This window comes from Pleurodeles waltl, chromosome 10 (assembly GCF_031143425.1).
Source record: "Pleurodeles waltl isolate 20211129_DDA chromosome 10, aPleWal1.hap1.20221129, whole genome shotgun sequence".
Taxonomy (NCBI): domain Eukaryota; kingdom Metazoa; phylum Chordata; class Amphibia; order Caudata; family Salamandridae; genus Pleurodeles; species Pleurodeles waltl.
Genome location: NC_090449.1, coordinates 10,980,320 through 11,006,158, shown reverse-complemented (window position 1 = coordinate 11,006,158; position 25,839 = coordinate 10,980,320). Strand labels below are relative to the sequence as shown.

The 25,839-nt window shown below is 48.7% G+C and overlaps 1 protein-coding gene across 2 annotated transcripts in view; it reads right to left on the bottom strand.

Moving 5' to 3' along the window:
• The window catches only part of LOC138260892 (non-structural maintenance of chromosomes element 3 homolog), a 52,107-nt gene extending 33,387 nt beyond the window's left edge, over positions 1–18,720 (bottom strand). Inside the window, exons 1-2 of one of the 2 annotated variants that reach the window (XM_069209369.1) lie at positions 18,657–18,720; positions 2,143–2,214 (exon numbers count right to left, since the gene is read on the bottom strand). In XM_069209369.1, coding sequence (XP_069065470.1) covers positions 2,143–2,205 — 63 coding nt within the window. In that variant the 5' untranslated portion in view covers positions 2,206–2,214; positions 18,657–18,720. Of the gene's footprint in view, positions 1–2,142; positions 2,215–18,631 lie in introns of both variants that reach the window. The other variant, XM_069209370.1, reaches the window with a different exon arrangement.
• Positions 18,721–25,839: the final 7,119 nt, after the last annotated feature.

Genomic DNA, 25,839 nt, shown 5'->3' with positions numbered 1-25,839 from the left:
AATTAGGCATCTTTCAAAAATGGAAAAGGATGCAATTAAAAGTAAAATGTGGCTTTGGCAATTATTTTTAAAGTTAAATGGGAATTGGGGCTTCTTCACACAGACAAAATACAAGGAGTTGAATCAGTGGGTTTGACTATCAAAAGAAGGAAAGGAGTAGCTGTCCTGGGCCTCTTATGATACAAGCCAAGGCCCCTAAATCACTTTTTGCTACCCTTCTCGAAACTGATCACCACCCTCGCCCTCTCTCACACGAAACTCTTTGTAGTGCGGGACTTTAATGTTTGGGCAGAGGAGTCCTCCCATACCCAGGACAGGAACTCTTGAATACATGCTAGATCCTAGGACTAAAACAACTAGTGACTGGCCCAACACACTCATGAGGACATACTTTAGATCGGATATTCACACCCACAAACTAAATCAACAAAGCAAATCTACACCCTCTGAGCTGGTTGCACCTTATACTAGTTCTTTTGAGGTGGTTTGGATCCAGCAGAAGAGGGGGAGCCTAATGCTCCGAAGCAGGTTCAGGGCAGACATTGGCACAGGGTAAAGAAACTTAAAGAGAGAAAGATGTCTGCGAGACCAAGCTTCTTCCACGATGAGAAGGGTGGACGTGAATGTACACTGATCTACAGGACGCTGTAAAGGACATCCTTGAGATCACATCAGTAAAAACGGTGACGAAACCTGGAAGACCATCACAGCCACGATTTAGAGTCCCTGAGAGAAAAGAAAAGTCCCTGCAGAAAATTAGAACGTACTTAGAGCATGATAAAGCAGAGTTATGTATGACCCTGAAGATTCGGAGCGGGAAACCAGGCCAGCCAAAGAAGATTAATACACAGATACTAATAGACGCAACCAATACATTGAAAATGGCATTTACTGTGGTAAATAACTTAGTTAGATCAGCTTGAACTAAACAAGACGTAAACCCCTCGCAGGAACTCTGTGATAAGCTGTCACAATATTCCAACGACAAAATAGAATTAATTCTAGCAGATATTAGCAATGCTTCCGGGAGTAACGATCGACCCTTCAAGGAAGGGATGGGAGTTTAAAACACCCCCCCCCCCTCAGAAGGTACCAAATTAAAGCTAGAGCAAATAGAACTAATAAATGTAGAGGAATTCAAACGATTATCACAGAACATCTCCTCTGGTTCCATGCTAGAGCCTTTGGCTCCATATGTCTGGAAAGATAGAGAAGAGGAGCTTCTCCCCCCTCTACTAGAGATTTGTAATCCATCCCTGTGGACCAGTACTGTTCCGGAGGCATGGAAGAAAGCTCTAGTGACCCCTTTACTGAAGAAGCCTTCGGCGGAGCTGAATGTTATGAGCAACTACCGCACAATATCTCTAGTTCCCTACCCTAGCAAAACTGAGGAAACCGATGAGTAACGTACTCACAGACTTCTTGGAGCAGAATAGTATCCCTTAGTAACCTGATGATATCTACCAAGCGCTTTCTTCATTCGCGACGTTAGGACTGCAGTGCCTTATCAAGTACTCGGTGTGTATTAAATCTGTAAATCTATGTCTGAATCCTGGTAGTGTATCTCCTTGTTCTCCAATGTGTTCGACTACCAGTGGAGGGTTTGAGATAATTCAAGAGAGAGAGGAATCGTCCATCACCTTCATGGTGATGAGATGCTCTCCCAGGGGGAGGAGAGGAAACCTTTTATTAATTATGACTTCACCATAGATAGTAAATGTTAAACTGAGATTCTAAATGTTTAAATGTAGGGCAACCGCATCACAAACTCACGAAATGTTCCAGGTGGAACACCTTTATTTTCCGGAATCATGGCGGTGTATAGATAATTTAATGTTCGTGGCATAAGGCTTACATACAGAAATGTATCCAATCCCTCAAAGACAGTGACCAATTTAACAGTCTATATAAAGAACATGAAGATTTTTGCTTTGAATAATGCCCAATATGAGGATTTGTACTCTCTAGAATTTAAATAAATGTCAATGAAATCTGTAAGTGTCCTGCACTGACAAAGGGGTTCCGCCTACGCTCACAGTCACTGATGCATGGCTACATCTACAGACCCGGAAGCTCTATGAAGGGCAGGTACTCCCAGGAGCAAGGAAGTGGAGTACACCTGTGAGGAAACGAGGTACGTACCTGGGAGGTGGAGGCAGTGTGGTTCAGGCTTGGACGCCCTCTTCCTCGTTTCCGCTGAGACATTTCTCTTACCTGTAGAGAAAGATGATATACAGTGAATCTGTACCCCAAAGCCAGATTAGGACAATCTCACACGACATTAGAAAACAGGAGCTCCAAAGTGCACTGTTTGAAAATCCTGGACACATCCCACAACTTATCCTGCTATATAACTGAACAGTGAATGCAACTAAGGGCTTTATTTAGATATTGACGGACGGGTTATTCCGTCACAACGTTGACTGATATCCCATACGCCAAAATCGAAATCCCATTATTTCCTATGGGATTTAGATTTCGGCAGATGGGATTTCCAATATCTAAATAAGGCCCCAGGTCTCTTGACCCACCAGCAAAGATGGGGTGCAGGTAGGGTGTGTGGAAGACAACCAGAAATGTGGAAGGAGACTGGCTGTAAGGGGGGGCAGAGATGACACGAGGGGAGCTGAACCAAGAGAACAGAGTTGCAGAGACCATCTGAATTAGGGGATAGGGTAACACGTATGAAATAATCAGATGTGGGAAAAAGACGGGAGGAAAGAGGATGGGAGGGGGGGCGAAGTTGAGATTAGTTTAAGCGCCTGGAGATGTGGAAAAATGAACAGTTTATCATACATTTTCAGAAACTAGTAAAACTGCAAGAGAGACTAGAGGCTGAGAAAGAGCTGTGAATCTAGAAAACAATTCGGACAATTGTATATAAGAGGATAGAAGTGTACCAAACTAGGGGCCTATTTTCCAGTTATCGCTTAGAAATTGAACGTGAAGGATGCTCCATAGCCAAGAATACTTTGGTCATACATTAGTACTGCTGTGTCAGTTAGTAATAATAATTAGTAGGGTCCAGGCACAGGACCCAAGCAGCTATCCAGAAGACGGTACTCAGGAAGGAACCAGCTAAGGGCTCACAGGGCAAGGTAGGGGGAGCACTTCAAGTTAGCTGCTGAATTATGAATTCCATTCCACAGGGGTCATTTATAGCGCTCAGATTTCCATCATCAACAGAAAAAGTAGGTACACTGTATACCAGATAATTTGTATGGTGTAGATCTGGGGAAAGAAAATGTGAGACAATATTTCACATAGTAAAAGTGAAACAGGAACTGAGCTGAGAGCAAGTGGATTGGTTAAATACCCTCCATAGCCTGAAGGTATCTGCAGTGAATGACAGGCAGCTGCACCAATGCATGAACAGAGCGTAGGCACGAGCAACACAGAAATGGTTAAATAACACCTAGAAACTGATAGGAAGCGACAGGTAAGCTGTATATGCTGAAGGCAACAGAACGAGTGACATAGATGGGTTAAGTGATCTGAATGGATGAAGCCAACAACATCAAAAGAGATGCAGAATAGCTTAAGTAACCAACATAAAGTGAAGAAGACAGCATGAGAGACACAGGATGGGTATCTGGAAAGACGGACAGAATGAGAGACACAGGATGGGTATCTGGAAAGACGGACAGCATGAGAGACACAGGATGGGTATCTGGAAAGACGGACAGCATGAGAGACACAGGATGGGTATCTGGAAAGACGGACAGCATGAGAGACACAGGATGGGTATCTGGAAAGACGGACAGCATGAGAGACACAGGATGGGTATGTAGAAAGACGGACAGCATGAGAGACATAGGAAGGGTATGTAGAAAGCCGGACAGCATGAGAGACACAGGATGGGTATGTAGAAAGACGGACAGCATGAGAGACACAGGATGGGTATCTGGAAAGACGGACAGCATGAGAGACACAGGATGGGTATATAGAAAGACGGACAGCATGAGAGACACAGGATGGGTATGTAGAAAGACGGACAGCATGAGAGACACAGGATGGGTATGTAGAAAGACGGACAGCATGAGAGACACAGGATGGGTATGTAGAAAGACGGACAGCATGAGACACACAGGATGGGTATGTAGAAAGACGGACAGCATGAGACACACAGGATGGGTATGTGGAAAGACGGACAGCATGAGAGACACAGGATGGGTATGGAGAAAGACGGACAGCATGAGAGACACAGGATGGGTATGTAGAAAGACGGACAGCATGAGAGACATAGGTAGGGTATATAGAAAGACAGACAGCATGAGAGACACAGGATGGGTATCTGGAAAGACGGACACCATGAGAGACACAGGATGGGTATGTAGAAAGACGGACAGCATGAGACAGGATGGGTATGTAGAAAGACTGACAGCATGAGAGACACAGGATGGGTATCTGGAAAGACGGACAGCATGAGAGACACAGGATGGGTATATAGAAAGACGGACAGCATGAGAGACACAGGATGGGTATATAGAAAGACGGACAGCATGAGAGACACAGGATGGGTATGTAGAAAGACGGACAGCACGAGAGACACAGGATGGGTATGTAGAAAGACGGACAGCATGAGAGACACAGGATGGGTATGTAGAAAGACGGACAGCATGAGACACACAGGATGGGTATCTGGAAAGACGGACAGCATGAGAGACATAGGATGGGTATGTAGAAAGACGGACAGCATGAGAGACATAGGAAGGGTATATAGAAAGACGGACAGCATGAGAGACACAGGATGGGTATGTAGAAAGACGGACAGCATGAGAGACACAGGATAGGTATCTGGAAAGACGGACAGCATGAGAGACATAGGATGGGTATGTAGAAAGACGGACAGCATGAGAGACATAGGAAGGGTATCTGGAAAGACGGACAGCATGAGAGACACAGGATGGGTATGTAGAAAGACGGACAGCATGAGAGACACAGGATGGGTATCTGGAAAGACGGACAGTATGAGAGACACAGGATGGGTATGTAGAAAGACGGACAGCATGAGAGACACAGGATGGGTATATAGGAAGACGGACAGCATGAGAGACACAGGATGGGTATCTGGAAAGACGGACAGCATGAGTCATGTAGGAGGGTTACAGGCTGGATTGGGGAGCCTCTGCAGACCAAGTGCCTGCTCTACGTGACAAGGGGTGGATCAGCAGCTCCACAGCACACAACACTTGAAAGCTACAGACATATCCTTCCTATGGAGCAGCAGCATTCACAGGTTTACTGTACAATGCAGAGGCTCCCTGAGGTAGACGTCTGCTTAGAGAGGTATAGAGGGAACTGTTGAAAGGGTGGGTAAGTGTGCACAGAGCTTGTCTTTTCAGCATCTCGACAAATGAGCATCTAAATGTAGAGGTGGTGAAGGATATGACCTGGGCAACAGCTGCTTTGGGGGATTCTAGAGGGGGGCAGATGTACCCGCACGAGAAGAGAGGCCAATTATTGGTCACAAGTAAGCCTAACAGTAGAAGTTATAAAAAGGGGCTTCACTTCTGCCCTGGGGGTGATGGAGAAAGAGGCAGTAGTAGCCCTAGGACTGTATACTTCTGTAGAGAAGCAGAGGGGAAGCCCTCTGAAGCAAGCCGGAGCGCAGGACATGGGAGGGCCCCTGACTAGAACGAGTAGTGCGAGGTGGGCCTCGAGTAATAAGATAAAGGATTTTGATCTGCGACCACAAAAATATGGGGAAAGTCTGGGTTCCGCCCAAGGCTGGCGCATACTAATCCGGTCGCCACTTTCAAGGCCCTTTAACGGGTGTCAAACTGTTGCGGTGGGAATGCGCACTGCATGGCATAACATGATGTTCCACTGCACCGAGTACCCAACTGCTACATATAACTGGTATCCTAAAAGTTCGACTCTATCTCACTAATCTAGCTCGTGCGCAGTCCTAGGCCGGTCCAAGACTATGCGAGGGCATGGAACTGTCCTGTGACTGGAGAGGCGCACCCATCGTTTCATCAGAGAAGACAGTGGACTAATGTCTGTGTTGAGTACACAAAGCGGGGAGGGGCAGCATTCCATACTTTGGAGACTGATGCTGTGGTCAGACCATTGAATCTGAGAATGGGACCTACAGGCCCCTCTTGTGTAAAGCTCAGCTGTTGTGTATGAGCAGAGCCCATGTAGAGAGCATGTGTAGTATGCGTGTAGCAGAGTGCAGCAGTAAGGCTCACAGTGACTGGGCCAGAGTGCATGCTCCAGTGTGAGGGCAGCCAAGGTGCCTTCTGAGGCAAGAAGCAACCCTGCACAAAGACTGTGTCTGGAGAGCAGCCTGGGAAGGACACTTGAAAGAGAACCACCCAGATCGATGCTGAAGTTAGAGCCGGTGATCCACATCCATGGCCTAGAAAGTGCGTTTACAAGTGAGACCCCAAGCATCGCACTCGGATTCCAATGTCAGGTCCTTCACGATGAAGGAAGGCAGCGCTCCACACTCTACTGGAAGGATTCCTGTGTGACTGACGTGGTCTTTGCCAGACAGCTAATCTGTCAAATCAGAGGGGACATCACCTTAACTCAGTAACATCAGCTGGGAGAGCTGAGGATCTGGCTTGTACCTAACTAAGCTTGCATGCGAGAGTGTAGGGGTAAGCCTGGCACTGCAGGGGGATAGGCTGCCGATTAGCAAAGCTAAGTGGTCCCAGAGGAACAGCCAGAGCGAAGCCATGTGCGACCATGTTGCAGTATCCCCCCCGTATCTCAGATAATGTTTGGCATGAACTGCTTCACGCCTTCAGGGCTGCATTGGTGCAACTGGGACTCCAATTGCTGCAATGACTGCACTGGCCCGATCTAGGTTAGCGCTGCTGTGGCGACTGCACGGCCCAGTCGAAGCCTGTAGCCTACCTCCTATGGTGGGGCGGAGATGCAGCAGCCAGACTAGCCCCAGACGTAATTGCCAGATCTGCTGCTCATCACTGCGCTGGGAAGCTGCATGTACAGACACAGGCCACGTCTGGCCTCCTTGGCAATCCCTGAAACAGTCTTCTTTACCCACAGGGCAGAGCCACTGCCTTGTATGCTGGACTGAACTGTGTAGTGTTTAGTATTGCTGTGTAATGAAAAAAATGGATTCTTTCTCAAGACAGACAAGCACTGGGCTGGCTGGACACCGATTTATTGAGCAGATTGGTTGATGGTCAAGTTGAGAGCTCATGCACCCACTCTACTTACCTGGGAAGCCAGCGACTGGTCTTCCTTGCACCCCCTGAAGACTGCACTTGAACCAGTTTGCAGAGATACAGTACGACAGACTTCAGGACACCAGTGGCAAATGACCTCAAACATCACGGTTGGGGCCCAGTAGCCCCTCACTGCCCTGTGGCCCCCCCGAACGGGGTCTGATGAAAACCTAAAGGGCGAACACAGCTGCCTGAGTATCAAGCAAGTGGTGAGACGGAAGGGAAGCCAAGGGCAGTATTGTCAGAAGGGACATTCTCTTACAGATGATAGAGACGGGATCCTCCTGAAGTATCTAAGACTACTGGGAGAAGCCTCCTTGAACATTCCTGAATGTTTGGGACTGTCTATGGATGCGGCAGATCAGAGAAACAAGCATTGGCAAAGCCAAAACGTCTTGACCTGGCAAACAGTTGCAATAGTACATTTTTTATTGAAAAAACATGCCACAAAAATAAGAATGAATAACATATCCTGCCATCTAAACATGGATGCCATATGCTTGCAATAAAAACATGTAGTTTAAAAAAACATTTACTGATGTGGTCATTTTACTAGCAATGCTAGTTAAACAACTAGCCCGTCAGACGTTCCAAGCATTTTATATTAATATTTGTGAAAGACAAAAATAAAAACTCAACCAAATGTTGAAACTGTAAGCAGGTGCAATGTTAAAATGTCACCGGCCCATTTTATACCCACAACTTTGAAAGGAGATAGAAAAGCAATCGCCTTAAGTGTAGACAACATAGCTGACAGTTATTCAAAACTGAAAAGTAAATTAATATTTGTGTTTTTCTTTCCAAATATGGTACTATGTCGCCAGATAACCTACAGGCACTTTGTACCCTTGCTTTTCTGGACATTTCTGTTTTTTGTTATAAAAACAATATAAAAGTATTTAAATGAAAAAAAGCAAATTAAGTGAATTATGAACCAACTTTGTCACTTACGGAGAAATGAACTATTTTAAGACCGTGCAAACAAAGTGCACAGACTTTGTACAGACACAAGTGAAGGGAGTCAATGAGTAAACCGGGCTAAGCCACTGTCCTATGCTGGGTGCAGAAGCTTATCTGAATGACAGCTTAAAAGGCCAATAAGCGAAGCCTGCTGACCAAAGTGCACTCTATGTATGTATGGTATATAGGTTGTTCTTTTAAAGAAAAAAAGTGTAGTCTGGCAGGATATCTAACGCGGTCTCAAACGTCAAACCTAAAACTAAAGACCATGGTCACATTCAGAAGCGTGAAATCCATGTCGTGAATATGTGGTGGACACCCTTACCGTTACATGTCAAGTCTAGCAATTTAATGCAAGATTGAAGTCCACAGTGACAGCCATGACAAAAAAACAAATCAAGCAAAAGATATTTCGCCATTCTTCGTATTTGCACAAGAGAGGTGTGCAAACACTTTACTGAGTCAATGTTTGCTTATCACATCCAAGGTCCTGTGTGCTTTATGACCGAGAGGTGGTGAAGGCAACAAGCAAACAGACCATGGTCCATTGGAACATAAGGGAGGCTTGAGGAAGAGTGTGGCCGAGAACATGGAAATGTCCAAGGCCAGGGTTAGGCCCTAGTACCACCAGACGCTACTGTGTATGTATGTGGCATGATGCCCTACGCAAACATCACCAACTGATCCGCACAACCAAAAGGACACACTTCAAAAACCGCATCAAAGCCAACACTCACAACAGTAAAGAGCTCTTCGGCATCGTCAATGAGCTCTCCACCCCCAGGAACTGCTCCAACGAACCCCCGCAATCACAGGAGCTCTGCAACTCACTGGCAACCCACTTCCGTCGAAAGATAGAACAAATCCACAATAGCTTCAAACCCCAGACCCACCAGCTGACTACAAACACCCAAGAACCCAATGCTCCAAGCAACACCCACCTACTCCAAACCTGGGCCCACGTCAACATAGAGGTCACCGCCACCACCATGGCCTCCATCCACTCCGGATCACCATCGGACCCCTGCCCACACCATATCTTCAATAAGGCAAACATCATCATCGCCCCCCACCTCTGCAAAACCATCAACCGCTCCTTCGAGTCAGCAACCTTCCCAGAAAGATGGAAGCACGCAGAAATCAATGTCCTGCTGAAGAAACCAAAGGCAGACCCAGGCGACCCCAAGAACTACTGGCCGATCTCCCTCCTCCCCTTCCCAGCCAAGGTCATCGAAAAAATTGTAAACAGCCAACTATCCCGGTTCCTGGAAGACAGCAAGGTACTCAACACCTCCCAATCCGGATTCCGCAGTCTGCCACAGCACCAAGAGTGCACTCGTTGCTGCCACAGACGACATTAGGACCATGCTCGACGAAGGAGAAACAGCAGCACTCATCCTCCTGGAGCTCTCTGCAGCTTTCGACACGGTATGTCATCACATTCTCCGCACACGCCTCCACAACGCTGGAATCCGCGACAAGGCACTCGACTGGATCTCGTCATTTCTCTCAGGCAGAACCCAGAGAGTCCGCCTCCCACCGTTCTTGTCAGAAGCCTCCAGAATCATCTGTGGCTTTCCCCAAGGATCTTTGCTCAGCCCCACGCTCTTCAACGTTTACATGGCCCCCTCGCCAAAATCGCACGAACCCACCACATCAACATAGTTTCCTACGCAGACGACACTCAGCTCATCCTCTCCCTCACGAAAGACCCTACAACTGCAAAGAACAACCTCAGCAACGGACTTCACGCCATCGCCAGCTGGATGGAATCAAGCCACCTCAAGTTAAACACAGACAAGACAGAAATCCTCATCTTTGGCACCAACCCCTCAACTTGGAATGACTCCTGGTGGCCCACCTCCCTAGGAACTGCACCCTCACCCACCACCCACACGTGCAACCTAGGCTTCATCTTGGACTCCACACTCAGCATGACTCAGCAGGCCAATGCCATCTCCTCTTCCTTCTACAACACTCCCCGCATGCTCTGCAAAATCTTCAAGTGGATTTCCGTTGAAACCAGGAAAACTGTCACCCACGCCCTGGTCAGCAGCCGATTGGACTACGGAAACGCCATATATGCAGGTATAACAACCAAACTCCTAACAAAGCTGCAAAGAATCCAAACGCATCAGCCCGCCTCATTCTGGACATCCCACGCCACGACCACATTTCCCCCCACATCAGAGACCTTCACTGGCTACCAGTATCAAAGAGGATCACCTTCAAACTCCTCATCCACGCACACAAGGCCCTCTACGACACAGGCCCAGCCTACCTCAACGACAGACTCACCTTCCACAAGCCCACCCGCAATCTTCGCTCCGCCAGCCTCGCCTCCATCCCCCGCATCCGCTGCACCACCGCCGGAGTAAGATCCTTCTCTCACCTAGCCGCCAAGACCTGGAACTCCCTACCGCTCCACCTTCGCCAGACCCAAGACCTCTTGACATTCAGGAAACGCCTCAAGACATGGCTCTATGAAACAGTAGCTCCCCCCCAGCGCCTTGAGACCCTAACGGGTGATTAGTGCGCTCTATAAATCCTTGATTGATTGACTGATTGGGAACAGCACACCGTGCAGAAAGGCAGCGGGAGCCACACCACAACAGAACAATAGTGGCTTTAAGAGGTCAGATTTGTAGAGCAGTGAAACCCAATGTTCCTGAAAGTTGATGGACGGGTGATGGGCTGAGTTCTCCCTAGTGTGTAGTGTCAGGGGACACCTCAGCTGCATTCCACGTCTGTGCCTCAGCTCCAAGAGACCCTCGGATCCTTTCCACAGCCCACCACCCAGAGACCCTGTTCTAACCACCTATAACAATGCCCTTCTCCAGCAAGACCCACATGTCCTGCACCAGTGTCCTCTCAGTTCCCACTCACATCCTGCAGCCAGCTCCTCCCCAGCCCACAACCATCCTGTACTCTGCTCCAGCCTCAGCTCTTGTGGTCTGTCATACCTGTAGCCACCAAGGCCCCACTCCCCTCGCCCACCTTCATTCAGCCATGCCTCCTTCAGCCGCTACACTCTTCGTCATCCCTCTTGCTTCAATGTCTTTCTCCAGCCCCACACTCACCTCATGAGCTCTCACAGCCTCTCCCCTACCCCACTCAATCCCCCACAACCCATCTCTCCCCTCCTACTGATACTCGCCTCCACTACTCTTACACAGTCCGTTTCTGCCGCAACTCACTACACTCACCTCTCACTCTCCATAAGACTGTCTCTCTCTAGCTCCACATTCCCCTCCTCCACCCTCTCTTCTGGAACTGTCTTCCCCCACACTCATATCCTGTGCAACCCCACAGCCCATCTCATTCTTCATCCCACATCCACCCTAAAGCACCCGTCTCTCATCCAAACCCAAGACGCCTATTCAGTTCTGCAAAGAGGTCGCAGGCTACTCCCAGGTCCATCCACTGCCCCCATACGGGGGGAAGGGGAAGAACATCTGGCTGCTCTGCCACTGGCCGACAGGAGCCAAGGTGAGCCAGGTCAGCACTATGCCTCCCACTGAAACAGTCACTGAAATGGGACCAACTGGATGCCTAGTTTTCAACCAGGATGGCCAGATTTAGGCTTAGAACTCCACACACAACAAACATGTGTTTGAACTGACCCACGGCTGAAAAAGTAATATATCACGTTTTGCAGTTTTTACTGCATTCTGCTGATTGTAGTTTTCTGATATAAATGCAGGACTACAAATAGAAAAGCCACTGGCAATGTCAAGAGGCCTGGTTTATGAATGAAAGTGACTTCTGTATCATTGAAAGGTTTAAGCACTCAATAAGGCATCATACATGCACTCTGTCACTCATCTTTGCATACATTCATTCATACATCCACTGAATCATTCTTGTATTCACAAACAAATGCACTAAAAAAAAATCTAAAAAGAACAAATACAACCTCAACAATTTATGCAAGATAAAGTAAAAGAATACAACTAGAAAAAAGAAAACCCGCTGCCATATAAAAACAGTCTTTATGTGCTTGCAATTGAAAAAATAAATAAAAACATAGCAGCTGAGGCCAGTTATGCAGAGGTATTTTAAATAGTATATTTTCTTTTAAAGTTCCAGCATGGCCGTCAAATTTAGAACCAAAGTGTAGGCCATTTTGAAACGGTCAACAGCATTCCATAATGATCCAGTATAGTGTCACGTAAGGAAGCGGAGGAGGTTTGGAGGGCGTGGCCAAGATGGCGATCGAGTAGGTAGCACACTACAGGGCTCCGAAGTACCCAGCCCGAAAATAAATATCCTGACCACCGAACACAGCTCTCCACTAACCATCAGAGACCGGAGGCACTGGAACTTGGTCGACACCCCTCTGAAGGAAGGCGACCCATCTACTGGTACCCATGACTCTGCCTGGCTGCACCGAATCGACCCATGCACATGGGCTGAGGACTTCGCCTAGAGATTGATGCAGCATCCAAAGAAGTGGCTCCCCTAGGAGGTTGAACCCTCCCCTCACTGTCTGGGGGATGGGGAGCGACAGGGGCAAACAACTGCAGGCCTGCTGAACGTTTCAACTCACTGATCAGCAGAACGAGCTGTGAGTCGTTAGACACACCCCGAGCAGCAGTCTGAAAGGAAGCTACCCGTCTTCGGCAATTCAGACTGCCACAAAATAAACCTTCAGAAATAGGGGCATCTCCCGGATGCAATTGCCCCGTCCAACCTCGGAGCTGAAGGACGATACTGACTGAGCACATGCGGGGACGCCCTGGAGGAGTTCCACCCATGGGGCCCACTCCCGCATCCTGTGGACCCTTCAGTCACCAAAGGTTTCCCCCCACCCACTCCTGGGGATCCACACCTGGGGAGCACAGCAATTGACCATGTGCTGTCTCGACCTGGACTTGGGATCACCGCGACAAGGCAGGTATTGTATCGACCCGCCCAGACTGCTTGGGAAAGGATCAACAGCGGGGTGAACCCGCATCAAGGGACAGGCCCACATCATAACCCACAGAGAACATTTCCTGCTCCGGGATCCCACAGTGAAGCCGAGAAGCAGGGACCACTTTGTCCTTCATCACTGACACACTCTTGGGAGAGAAGCTCTCAACCCCTCCTCTTCACCACTCTGGGCTCCACTGAAGGGATTCACACCCAGGAAAAAGCCCCCCCCCTCCCACAGAGTGTCCAGGCTAGACAAGTGAAGCCGAGTGCCGGGCTGAGCCTCACCAGACGTGACTAGACCCATGAGTGAATGGGGGTGCCAAGATCCCCTTGTATCGTTGGCACTGCAAGACTGATCCCCCCATGCTGCCCTCCCCAGACAAAGCAGCCTTCTGGGGCTAAGATCCAGCAGCCAACATTAACCACAAACTGTGAGGAGGCAGACACCTCTCTCCTACAGAGCCTCCCAACGCCTGACTCTGTCCCCAGTTATCCACCAGACAATTCCATCTCTACGTCCTCCTGGCCCAGCTCTGCAGATTAAAAGGTGAACAGCAATTGATAAGTGATAATATAGATTACAGGAATTTCAATACTCACTAGACTATGTCACTGGCACAAAGAGTTGTGTGGTCAGTTGTCTATCCAGATTACCCTCATGTGAGGAATGTATGTGAAAGGAGTGTCCTGACGATATTGGGATGGTGTGTGAGATGAGCTCTGTGTATGTTATCATGGAAGGAGCTCTATTGGAAGAAGAGTGGAGGTAAGCTTTCCTGGGTGACAGTGAAGTGCAGTTATGAAATGTGTATCTCGGGGTGACCTGACAAACTTGTTGTAGGATTGTCTCATTCCCTAAAAGAAAGTGGCATATGAATTGTCAGTTATGGATGGCATGCTACTCAGAATTGGTTTGTTGGTGGTACCCAAGAGACTCCGCAAGAGAATTATAAAATTAGTCCATGGAAGACAAGTGGGAGTGTGTGCTATGGAAAGTAGATTGCGAGAAGACCTTTGGTGGCCTTGGGTTGATAAGGAAGTAGAACATTTTGCATGGGACTGTACTGCATGTATTATGAGTAACAAATCTCAGGCAACTGTACCTAGTCACATTACTCCTCTAGTAACTTACTATCGCATAAGTTGAATCTGTATATTTCAGGGCCTTTTGGAGTTATAGGGAGTTGACTACGTTTGGTATTGTGTTAATAGATTAAGACTTCAAATGGCCTCAAATAAGGTTTGTGGAGAGTGTTAACACACAAGATATCACTGTGTTTTTTCAAGAAGTATTTTTGAGAGAAGGTGATCCTGAAGAGCTAGTAACTGATAATGGCACTCAGTTAATTTCTTAAGAAATGCAAGAATTTTTAAAATATGTGGAGGTAAAAAAAAGTTTACAAAACTTTTTTGTATCACCCTCGTAGCAACTGACTGGCCGAAAGAGTGAATTGAGAAGTTAAGAACTAGTTGCAACTAGTGTTAATTAACAGACAGGAATGGAAGTCAGTTGTTACAGATACAGGTGCAGGAATTTCACCTTTTACTCTGTTGAGAGGGAGAGTTGCAGGTGCCAAATAAAGCAAGGAATGGTGAAGAGAAAATGTGTGGATATTGACAATGTTGAGAGTGCTGTTGATGTTTGGAGAATGGTTCAGATTTAGTATCGCTCAGCGGAAAAAAGATGAACACTGCATGGCAAGGTAGATAACTGGGTTAGGAGAAAAAAAACAGGTAATGTTCAGAAAAGACTTTCACATTTCTTTACCCCCATACGGGTCAAAAAGTTAAGAACCTGTTTGAAGTGTGAGAAATTAGTAAGGTGTGGAACAAATCTTGAGGGAATTTGTTCATTGGTCTCAAAGATCTAAAAATTTGCAAATTAAATATAAAGATTTTGGCACTAGCATGTGGGAATGTGATCCATGTTAGACATATTCACAAGCTTGAATTGTTTTCTTTCTTCAACAAAGTATGGTTACACTCATCCAATTTGGTTGGTTGGATAGGAAGGAGGTGTGGGTTCAGTGTAATTTTTGGATCATAGACATTTTATGTTCATTTAGACATCTGTATTTTATATTAATCATCTTCATTTTAGGTTAATGCACTTGTAGTGGTTGGAACTAGGGCCTCTGCATGTTATGTTACTGCATTTGCTAAAGATAATTTTGGTTGTGAAGTTTTATTACAAATATATTTATGTTATCAACTGTGTGAATTATACCTGTCTGTATAATTGTTTGTGTAGGAAAAAGGGAGTGTTGTGTCTGAGTTTTGGAATGCAGAATGTTGGGGAAAGGGGAATTCTCTCCTCGTTCTGAGTGTCAGTTGCTGCCTGGACCAGGCGATGGATGGTTGTGTATTAATGAACATCTAGAAGAATCATCTTTTCAGGTATGTACTCCAAGAAGGAAATCAAAGATTCCAAAGCATATTTACACCAGATGTTTAATCCAAGAGTAAGGGCTCCAACCATTAGCTCTCAATCTCAACTGAAGCTAGAGTCATAACAATTCTCATACGCAATGTGGAATAAAGAACACACAGAAACACTATGTCTACACCCCTGAACAAAGAAACATACCACAAATATACACGTATATAAAATGTATTTATTTTTTAAATGATAAGATCCTGGCAGACAGCTAAGAAGAAATTCTAGCAATAATTATCACAGTGCATATGTTCTACTGGATAGTCACCACAACCAACTGAAGCCTATTGTACTGAACGTAATCTTTCCACAAGGCAACCGTCTGGGATACAGTCATAAAAGTACAAATATATACACAATTCGGTTGGCAAAGCAAAATACCATCTCTTCTGAGACGGCCTATTGAGGATTATTGTAGGAGCATACCTTCTGTACCCATGGTATGTTAGTGTTGAACAGCCACCCAAACACCCTTGTCTACTACCGAAATCTGTGAAATTCCATGTAACAAAATACCTGCCTATAGGCTTTAACATTGTGTAATAACAATCCACCCTTAAACTACATGTCATGAACAGATGTGTTTCAAAATACGTAGGAGAGGCATACTGGCTTGGTCACAATATTTTATTATAAATAGATCAAACCTATGAAATCGGACATGAGTTTCCCAAATGAGCTAACAAAGCCTTTACCTTTTACCTCTGGCTTTATAGCTTACCCAACACCTGCAAATTGAAGGGCCTGAATACTGGCAACCATCATGCATAGTTATTAAGTTAGGAATCTGTAGAAAAATACAGCTTGCAAAACAAAACACAACTCCTCTCAACAGGCACTAACAAAAATTACCAATGTGAAAACCCCAAGAGTTTGCCAGAGTGGGTGGTCAATACCAAAACCCTTGCCTACTACTGTAAATCTGTGAGATCACATGCAAGACAATAGCTGTATAGGTGTAACACAACGTGATAATCAAATGTAAAAGTCTTACTGGCTTTTACAAATGATTTTCACAAAATATAAGCTAGAGTTATTGATATCACACACGATTTCCCAGTGCACGTTTTAGATCTATAGCTTGTCACTGTAATTAACTGAGGCCTACAGTTTGGAGCATACACTTTTCCACAAGGCAACCAGCAGACACACAGTCCTAAAATTATAAAAGTATACAAGATTACAGCTGGGTAAGCCAAATACTATCACTCTGAAGGGCTCTCACAGAGTAAAACTATAACCATGTATGGTCACAATGCGTAACCAACACCAAACAATCAACAAAAAAAACAAAAAACACAAAAAAAAATAGGGGTAAAGGAAATTGATAACGGTCCATCACATGTCTTTCCTAGACTACATAATATTACAAAAAAGTGATATTCCAAAGAGATCTCTAACCTACATTGGGAGCAGGAACTGAAAATGAATATTTATGTTGTTTGTTGTGCAGCGATCGCCATAAGTAACCGTTTCAGGATGCAAGGACCCTCACCCACCTGGGTGACAGGGTTCATCATTGGATCATCCTCCGCCAAAGGCAGGCGCTGCAACGCAACGCTCATCAGGTCCCTATTACAGGGGTTATTTAATAAAGATTTTTTCCGTCCCTTAGTGAGTTGGAGTCAAAGATGATAGTGGTTCCGATGAGATTAGTGGAACTCTGGGCATTCCAAACTGCTCTCACACAGAAAACTTGAACTCTGAAGTCTAAAGTTATTGATGGAAGGGGAGGGTGCTGGGATTGCAAACCATTCCTCATGACTGCCCCCTAAACTACACTGTTTAAAATCCTATTTGTATTTTATGTAAATGTGAAAGCAGGTTACTGCGTTTGACACTTAGATCCTTTTGTTACTTGTAGTTCATGAGATGCAATCCCTAATATAGCACAGTGAACTATAGCATAAACCAATGTCGAGGAGCTACATGCAAACTGCAAGGCGTGGGTTTAGAACCTAATTGTTATTTTCTCAACACTTGCTACTGTGCTATGTTTTAAGATTTCAGTTTGCGTTTCTCCCCACCATGCACTCTTAGCACACCATGCCGACCTATAAGAATAATAATGTGTGACTCCTATTCCTAGAAATCCTTATAGTTATATGTAAAATTTCCTGTTCCTTCAGTTAGGCATTTGTATGATTCATTGTCTCTGTATAAGTTGTGTGTGATGAAGAGTGCCCCGACACCCTGCACTGGGATGAGTAGCACCTTCAAAGAAATACAAAATGATTGCTGTTGAACTTATATGTGATATTACTCCGAGACATATGGGCATTATTGCAGGGAAAATCTTCAGTTTCCCCCAGCCCCACACTCACCTCCCCCACTCATCTCCCCCAGCCCCACACTCACCTCCAGCCCCACACTCACCTCCCCCAACCCCACACTCCTCCAGCCCCACACTCACCTCCAGCCCCACACTCACCTCCCCCACTCTCCCCAGCCCCACACTCACCTCCCCCACACTCACCTCCAGCCCCACACTCACCTCCCCCACTCCCTCCAGCCCCACACTCACCTCCCCCACTCCCTCCAGCCCCACACTCACCTCCAGCCCCACACTCACCTCCCCCACTCTCCCCCAGCCCCACACTCACCTCCCCCACTCTCCCCCAGCCCCACACTCACCTCCCCCACTCTCCCCCACCCCACACTCACCTCCCCCACTCTCCCCCACCCCACACTCACCTCCCCCACCCCCACTCACCTCCCCCACTCTCCCCCACCCCCACTCACCTCCCCACACTCACCTCCCCCACTCTCCCCCACCCCACACTCACCTCCCCCACTCTCCCCCACCCCACACTCACCTCCCCCACCCCCACTCACCTCCCCCACTCTCCCCCACCCCACACTCACCTCCCCCACTCTCCCCCACCCCCACTCACCTCCCCCACTCTCCCCCACCCCACACTCACCTCCCCCACTCTCCCCCACTCTCCCCCACCCCACACTCACCTCCCCCACTCTCCCCCAGCCCACACTCACCTCCCATCTCCCCCAACCCTACACTCGCCTCGTCTCTCTCTCCCCAGCCCCCCCCCATCTCTCCCACTCCCCCCTCTCCAGCCCCACACTCCCCCTCTCCCCCGCCCCCCTCGCTCACCCCCCGCGCCCTCCGGTGGTTTTACCGCTTCTCGGATCCAAACCAGGCAACCAGGAAGTAACCGCTACCGCCTGTAGAAAAGAGCGCGAAGCAAGCCCCGCCCACAGAACGACAGGGTCTGGCTGGAAAGCTAAAGACACAAAAGTAGGACCAGGGCTGGCGTTGCGGGAGCACAAACCCAATCCGCCTCCCCCCGGGGCCCCCGCCCTCCATCCGCCGGGGGTGACCCCCGGGGAACCCCCAGGAGCTGCAGCCTGGGGCGACCGAGCCGAGGAAGGCTGGAGGGAGGCGGTCCTTGTACCGGGGGTCTGTGGGCAAGGGGGAGACTTCCTCTCCGGGCCCTGTAGGACACCCCAGGCCTCTAACCCCGAAGGGGTCACCCCAGGCCTCTCTACCAGTAGAAGGGGTCACCCTAGGCCTCTAACCCCGAAGGGGTCACCCCAGGCCTCTCTACCAGTAGAAGGGGTCACCCCAGGCCTCTAACCCCGAAGGGGTCACCCCAGGCCTCTAACCCCAGAAGGGTCACCCCAGGCCTCTAACCCCGAAGGGGTCACCCCAGGCCTCTAACCCCAGAAGGGTCACCCCAGGCATCTAACCCCAAAGGGGTCACCCCAGGCCTCTCTACCACCGGAAGGGGTCACCCTAGGCCTCGAACTCCGAAGGGGTCACCCCAGGCCTCTCTACCCCCAGAAGAGGTCACCCCAGGCCTCTCTACCAGTAGAAGGGGTCACCCCAGGCCTCTAACCCCGAAGGGGTCACCCCAGCCCTCTAACCCCAAAGGGGTCACCCCAGGCATCTAACCCCAAAGGGGTCACCCCAGGCCTCTCTACCACCAGAAGGGGTCACCCCAGCCCTCTAACCCCGAAGGGGTCACCCCAGGCCTCTCTACCAGTAGAAGGGTCACCCCAGGCCTCTCTAACACCAGAAGGGGTCACCCCAGGCCTCTCTACCAGTAGAAGGGGTCACCCCAGGCCTCTCTACCAGTAGAAGGGGTCACCCCAGGCCTCTCTACCACCAGAAGGGGTCACCCCAGGCCTCTCTACCAGTAGAACGGACACCCCAGGCCTCTCTACCAGGAGAAGGGACACCCCAGGCCTCTAACCCCAGAAGGGTCACCCCAGGCCTCTCTACCACCAGAAGGGGTCACCCCAGGCCTCTCTAACACCAGAAGGGGTCACCCCAGGCCTCTCTACCAGTAGAACGGACACCCCAGGCCTTTCTACCAGGAGAAGGGACACCCCAGGCCTCTAACCCCAGAAGGGGTCACCCCAGGCCTCTCTACCACCGGAAGGGGTCACCCCAGGCCTCGAACTCCGAAGGGGTCACCCCAGGCCTCTCTACCAGTAGAAGGGGTCACCCCAGGCCTCTAACCCCGAAGGGGTCACCCCAGCCCTCTAACCCCAGAAGGGTCACCCCAGGCATCTAACCCCAAAGGGGTTACCCCAGCCCTCTAACCCCGAAGGGGTCACCCCAGGCCTCTCTACCAGTAGAAGGGTCACCCCAGGCCTCTCTACCAGTAGAAGGGTCACCCCAGGCCTCTCTACCAGGAGAAGGGACACCCCAGGCCTCTAACCCCAGAAGGGTCACCCCAGGCCTCTCTACCACCAGAAGGGGTCACCCCAGGCCTCTCTAACACCAGAAGGGGTCACCCCAGGCCTCTCTACCAGTAGAAGGGGTCACCCCAGGCCTCTCTACCACCAGAAGGGGTCACCCCAGGCCTCTCTACCAGTAGAACGGACACCCCAGGCCTCTCTACCAGTAGAACGGACACCCCAGGCCTCTCTACCAGTAGAACGGACACCCCAGGCCTCTCTACCAGGAGAAGGGACACCCCAGGCCTCTAACCCCAGAAGGGTCACCCCAGGCCTCTCTACCACCAGAAGGGGTCACCCCAGGCCTCTCTAACACCAGAAGGGGTCACCCCAGGCCTCTCTACCAGTAGAACGGACACCCCAGGCCTTTCTACCAGGAGAAGGGACACCCCAGGCCTCTAACCCCAGAAGGGGTCACCCCAGGCCTCTCTACCACCGGAAGGGGTCACCCCAGGCCTCGAACTCCGAAGGGGTCACCCCAGGCCTCTCTACCAGTAGAAGGGGTCACCCCAGGCCTCTAACCCCGAAGGGGTCACCCCAGCCCTCTAACCCCAGAAGGGTCACCCCAGGCATCTAACCCCAAAGGGGTTACCCCAGCCCTCTAACCCCGAAGGGGTCACCCCAGGCCTCTCTACCAGTAGAAGGGTCACCCCAGGCCTCTCTACCAGTAGAAGGGTCACCCCAGGCCTCTCTACCAGGAGAAGGGACACCCCAGGCCTCTAACCCCAGAAGGGTCACCCCAGGCCTCTCTACCACCAGAAGGGGTCACCCCAGGCCTCTCTAACACCAGAAGGGGTCACCTCAGGCCTCTCTACCAGTAGAACGGACACCCCAGGCCTCTCTACCAGGAGAAGGGACACCCCAGCCCTCTAACCCATAGGGGTCACCCCAGGCCTCTCTACCACCGGAAGGGGTCACCCCAGCCCTCTAACCCGAAGGGGTCACCCCAGGCCTCTCTACCACCGGAAGGGGTCACCCCAGGCCTCGAACCCTGAAGGGGTCACCCCAGGCCTCTCTACCCCCAGAAGGGGTCACCCCAGGCCTCTAACCCGAAGGGGTCACCCCAGGCCTCTCTACCAGTAGAAGGGACACCCCAGGCCTCTCTAACACCAGAAGGGACACCCCAGCCCTCTAACCCCGAAGGGGTCACCCTAGGCCTCGAACTCCGAAGGGGTCACCCCAGGCCTCCCTACCACCGGAAGGGGTCACCCCAGGCTTCTCTACCCCCAGAAGAGGTCACCCCAGCCCTCTAACCCGAAGGGGTCACCCCAGGCCTCTCTACCACCGGAAGGGGTCACCCCAGGCCTCGAACCCTGACGGGGTCACCCCAGGCCTCTCTACCACCGGAAGGGGACACCCCAGGCCTCGAACTCCGAAGGGGTCACCCCAGGCCTCGAACTCCGAAGGGGTCACCCCAGGCCTCTCTACCCCCAGAAGAGGTCACCCCAGGCCTCTCTACCACCGGAAGGGGTCACCCCAGGCCTCGAACTCTGAAGGGGTCACCCCAGGCCTCTCTACCACCAGAAGGGGTCACCCCAGGCCTCTCTACCCCCAGAAGAGGTCACCCCAGCCCTCTAACCCGAAGGGGTCACCCCAGGCCTCTCTACCACCGGAAGGGGTCACCCCAGGCCTCGAACTCCGAAGAGGTCACCCCAGCCCTCTAACCCGAAGGGGTCACCCCAGGCCTCTCTACCCCCAGAAGAGGTCACCCCAGGCCTCTCTACCACCGGAAGGGGTCACCCCAGGCCTCGAACTCCGAAGGGGTCACCCCAGGCCTCTCTACCACCAGAAGGGGTCACCCCAGGCCTCTCTACCCCCAGAAGAGATCCAAACAGTCCAATCAACAGTTTCTGAGTCAATAAACTCCAATGGAGCGCCCATCCTGTCCTCTTTCTTGTGGCTAGGCCCATTCTTGCATTTCCAGGGTGGACTTGCTTTCCTCATTACCAAAAGAATAAAACACACACACACTAATGTACATGGTTTCACAACAAATTTCCAAATAAAGAATAGAAAAAATAGAATTATTATAATCTTGACATTTACATAAGCCCAGTATTAATAACAAGAAAAGAACAAACAACAATGAAGGTCAAAATAGTAGCATTTTGTTACTATTACTATGAAGAGGCTGAAAAATGCTTCCTTGTCCTTCACAGACACGAATGCTAGGCCATTGACTTCTAAACCGGCCCAGAGGCAAGGGTTTTGCTAGTTCAAACCTAAGATACCATCTGTAACAGCATGATGGATCTAAAATAGCATTTCTTAAAAGGCAACTCTTCTAACCAGTCGTCTGCCTTCAGACTACCTCCAGAGGTCTTCCAGGTGGACTCTTGTCAGCACCGACTTCGTAGCCGAAGCTCCTCTGGGTGACTGAGCTGAACCTCTTAAAGTCAGTTCCTGCCTGGACCATGACTATTTGACTTAAAGTAGCTCTCCACAAACTCCTTTTAACAATTTCCTGATTAATGGCTGTTGCCCTACAGGATGTCTCGATCCATAAATGTGGCCTGACAAAATTTCTGAATTCTAGGAATTCTAGTTCACTAGGCCAGAGCAAGCTAATTGGAAACGTTCACTATATCTGTCCTCACTGAATTGAAAGCCTGTTCTCCACTCCGGTGGCCCAGCTAGCCCATGTAGATTTAGGGTCTGTGTAAGAGGAAATAAAATTGGGGTGCACAAACCAGTTCCAATGAAGTGGAAACCATGGTTGCGATCTCCACCGCAGTGTCACTAAGATCACTTCCACTTGTTGGTGCCTGATATGCAGTGAGGCCTTCGGGATCCACACAAATGGTGGAAATGCGTACTTCGGGCCTACACACCAGTCTTTAAGGAAGACATCCATGGCTGCTGCTTCGGGCCAGACTCCAGCTGAAAAGTGGGTAACTTGCTGTAAAAGCCAGGAGGCAAAGGAATCCTTGAAAAATTGAACACATCAGCACCCAAACTTAGATCGGATCTAGTTTTGGCTCACAAGTCCTTGAGATGTCTACAATTTCATTCTGCCCCCATATTCTCATATTCCTGCAAATATTACACCTTCACTGAGACGTTGTAACATATGCAGTGATGCCAAAAGTCTTTATCTAACTCTGCCAGGACTTTTGATCCTGTGACCACGCTGTCTGTTGAGATAACACACTGCTGATATGCTGTCCATTTTCAAAAACACAATACAGTTTGTCTTGTCCTTTACAAAAGCCTTAAAGGCAAAGGAGCGCACTAGCAAATCAAGGTAATTTATGTGCATATTCAGTTCCTGTAATGACCACATCCCATCTGTGTTCAGGGGTGTAGTTGGCTACTCACCTTGCTTGCTAGAGTCAGACTTTATAACCAAGTTGGCGTCAATCTGAAAGTAGCCCACCATTCCATACTTCCACGTGGGATAGCCACTAGTGGGGCTCCTGTCGGGACTCCTATGAAATAGGAATCATGTGCGGGTATGCCAGGCCACTTCTGAGGTAAACAATCTTCAATCTGGAGGGCGCTTAAGAGAATAGGAAGCAGAAGCATCGCCTGAATGGATGATAAAAGTAACGCGATGATTCTCGCTAAGATTCTCAAAGAAATGGTATCCTGGGAAAGAACTGTTCTCAGTTCCTCCTTGACCTATTTTATCTTGCTCTCTGGCAACAGAAGGGCCAACCACTTGGTGTCGATCTGGGAGCCCAAATATTTTATCAGCTAGCTCAGCATCAGAGAAGAGTTGAGACCATTGATAATGAACCCAGACTCTGTAAAAGGTCCAAGGTCAGCAACCTTTTAGTGCAGTGATGTTAGAACAGCAAGGGAACATCATTAAATTAGACTGTTCCCCGAAAAAAGTGCATCACCTCCCCCTGTGCAGTATACAGACCCTATACCAAGTGTGGTGTACTCCAGACTGTTTAAAGGGGATGCCCCTGGCTTGACACACAACAGGAGATGTGCTGTTAATGTCTAAATGCCCTGCACACTCGGACTCACATCTTTAAACAATCTTTTCTTTACGTGGAGTACAACCCAATTCAGCTTAATTTTGTCAAGTGTAGTAAGAGATGTATCAATGCAATTACAAAACAATAGAATACAATGGGAGATGTTTCCTGAGAACCACAGGATCCTGAGCCAACAGTAGCATGTCTTCTAGCTAAATGACAATATGAATTCCTTGAATCTGAGATACCCCACCACCAGTTTCATCACCTTGGTGAAACATGGTGGTCCTTTTTAAGACGAGAAGATGCTGCTGGTTTTCATAACCCTTTATTACATAAGAAGGATCTATGACCCCTGGCTATGCTGAGCTCCTTCCAACTGATCCACTCCAGGTCCCAGTAATTTACAACCCGTTTCTAGAAATAGAAGCTTAGTTGCCATGACAGCATCAGCCCTAAAGCTGAAGTCAAATGCTAGTTCAGACGATTTGGAACTCTGACTTTTCCATTGGAATTGTAGAAACCTCTTGTGAGTGGGAGCATCAGAGTGGAAAAGGAAACCTCTTTCAGATCTAGAAGCACAATCCAGTATCCATGTTGGAGAATGTCTTGTAAGTGATGGTTGCCATCCATGTTGAAGTGGCAGTAGAGAGCAAAAGTGTTGAGTTCCTTCAGGTTTGTCGCCATTTGAAATCTGTTGTTGTGCTACACTGCTTGTAAACCCGACCTGCCAACTTGAATAAAAATCTCACCATGTGAAGAGGGGGCCTTGGAGGGGCATGGTCTTGTGCCGAGAAGTACCTAAGCAGTGCTTTTGCTCCCACCCCTCCCCAAAACCCCTTCCAACAAAAAAAACTTGCTGAGTCCGCTGCTGATGTCCTGGGGTGTTTTCACACCCATTAATAGACGTCTGCGTCCATAGCCTCTGAAAACAATCCGAAAACCACTGTTTACAGTGGGTTTCAGCTCGATTTTCCTGCCACTGTATGATATTGGTTCCTCACAGGGTGACCGCGTGATGGGAGCTGATATAGTGTGTCACATGGTGGCACAGTGTGAATTGTCAGGTCTGTGTAAACCCATTTGGCTGATGGGAGAATGCAACTAGCTCCATGGACGAACAACATGCAACACTGTCCAAACAACCACAGCTTGAAATGAAACTGCTGTGTGGAACTTCACCATGGGTCCTGCGCATCAGAGAGTCTCTTCGGTTCAATAGAACTCAGGATCAGTTGTAGGAAAAAGATTAGCAGTCTACGTAGCCCTAGAGCAAAAAAACCCACAAGCAATGAGTAATATCAACGATAAATTGTTAGTACACAGAAATACAACTTCTCTGAGCTGTCATAGCAAAAGAAAGAGGATTTCATAGGAGTTTATTGACTGAGGAGCTGTAGATTGGATTATTTCAATCACATTTTGTAGTTTTACTGAATATTTTGCTGTGTTTTTCTCAGTTTGGTACTGAGCTTCTGTGAAAATAAAGCAAAGGAATTTTAGATTAATCCTCGCCTCCGGTCCTGTCATAGAATTATCACTTAGATGTCAGATTCAAAATTAAATTTGAAACTGCCGTCATTTGGTCCTCATACACAAGTGTTCAGTTTATGAAAAGATTAAACATGTTGAATGCACACATTTACTATAGGTACAGATGGATAGATTCAGCCATGCAGGCCCCCGT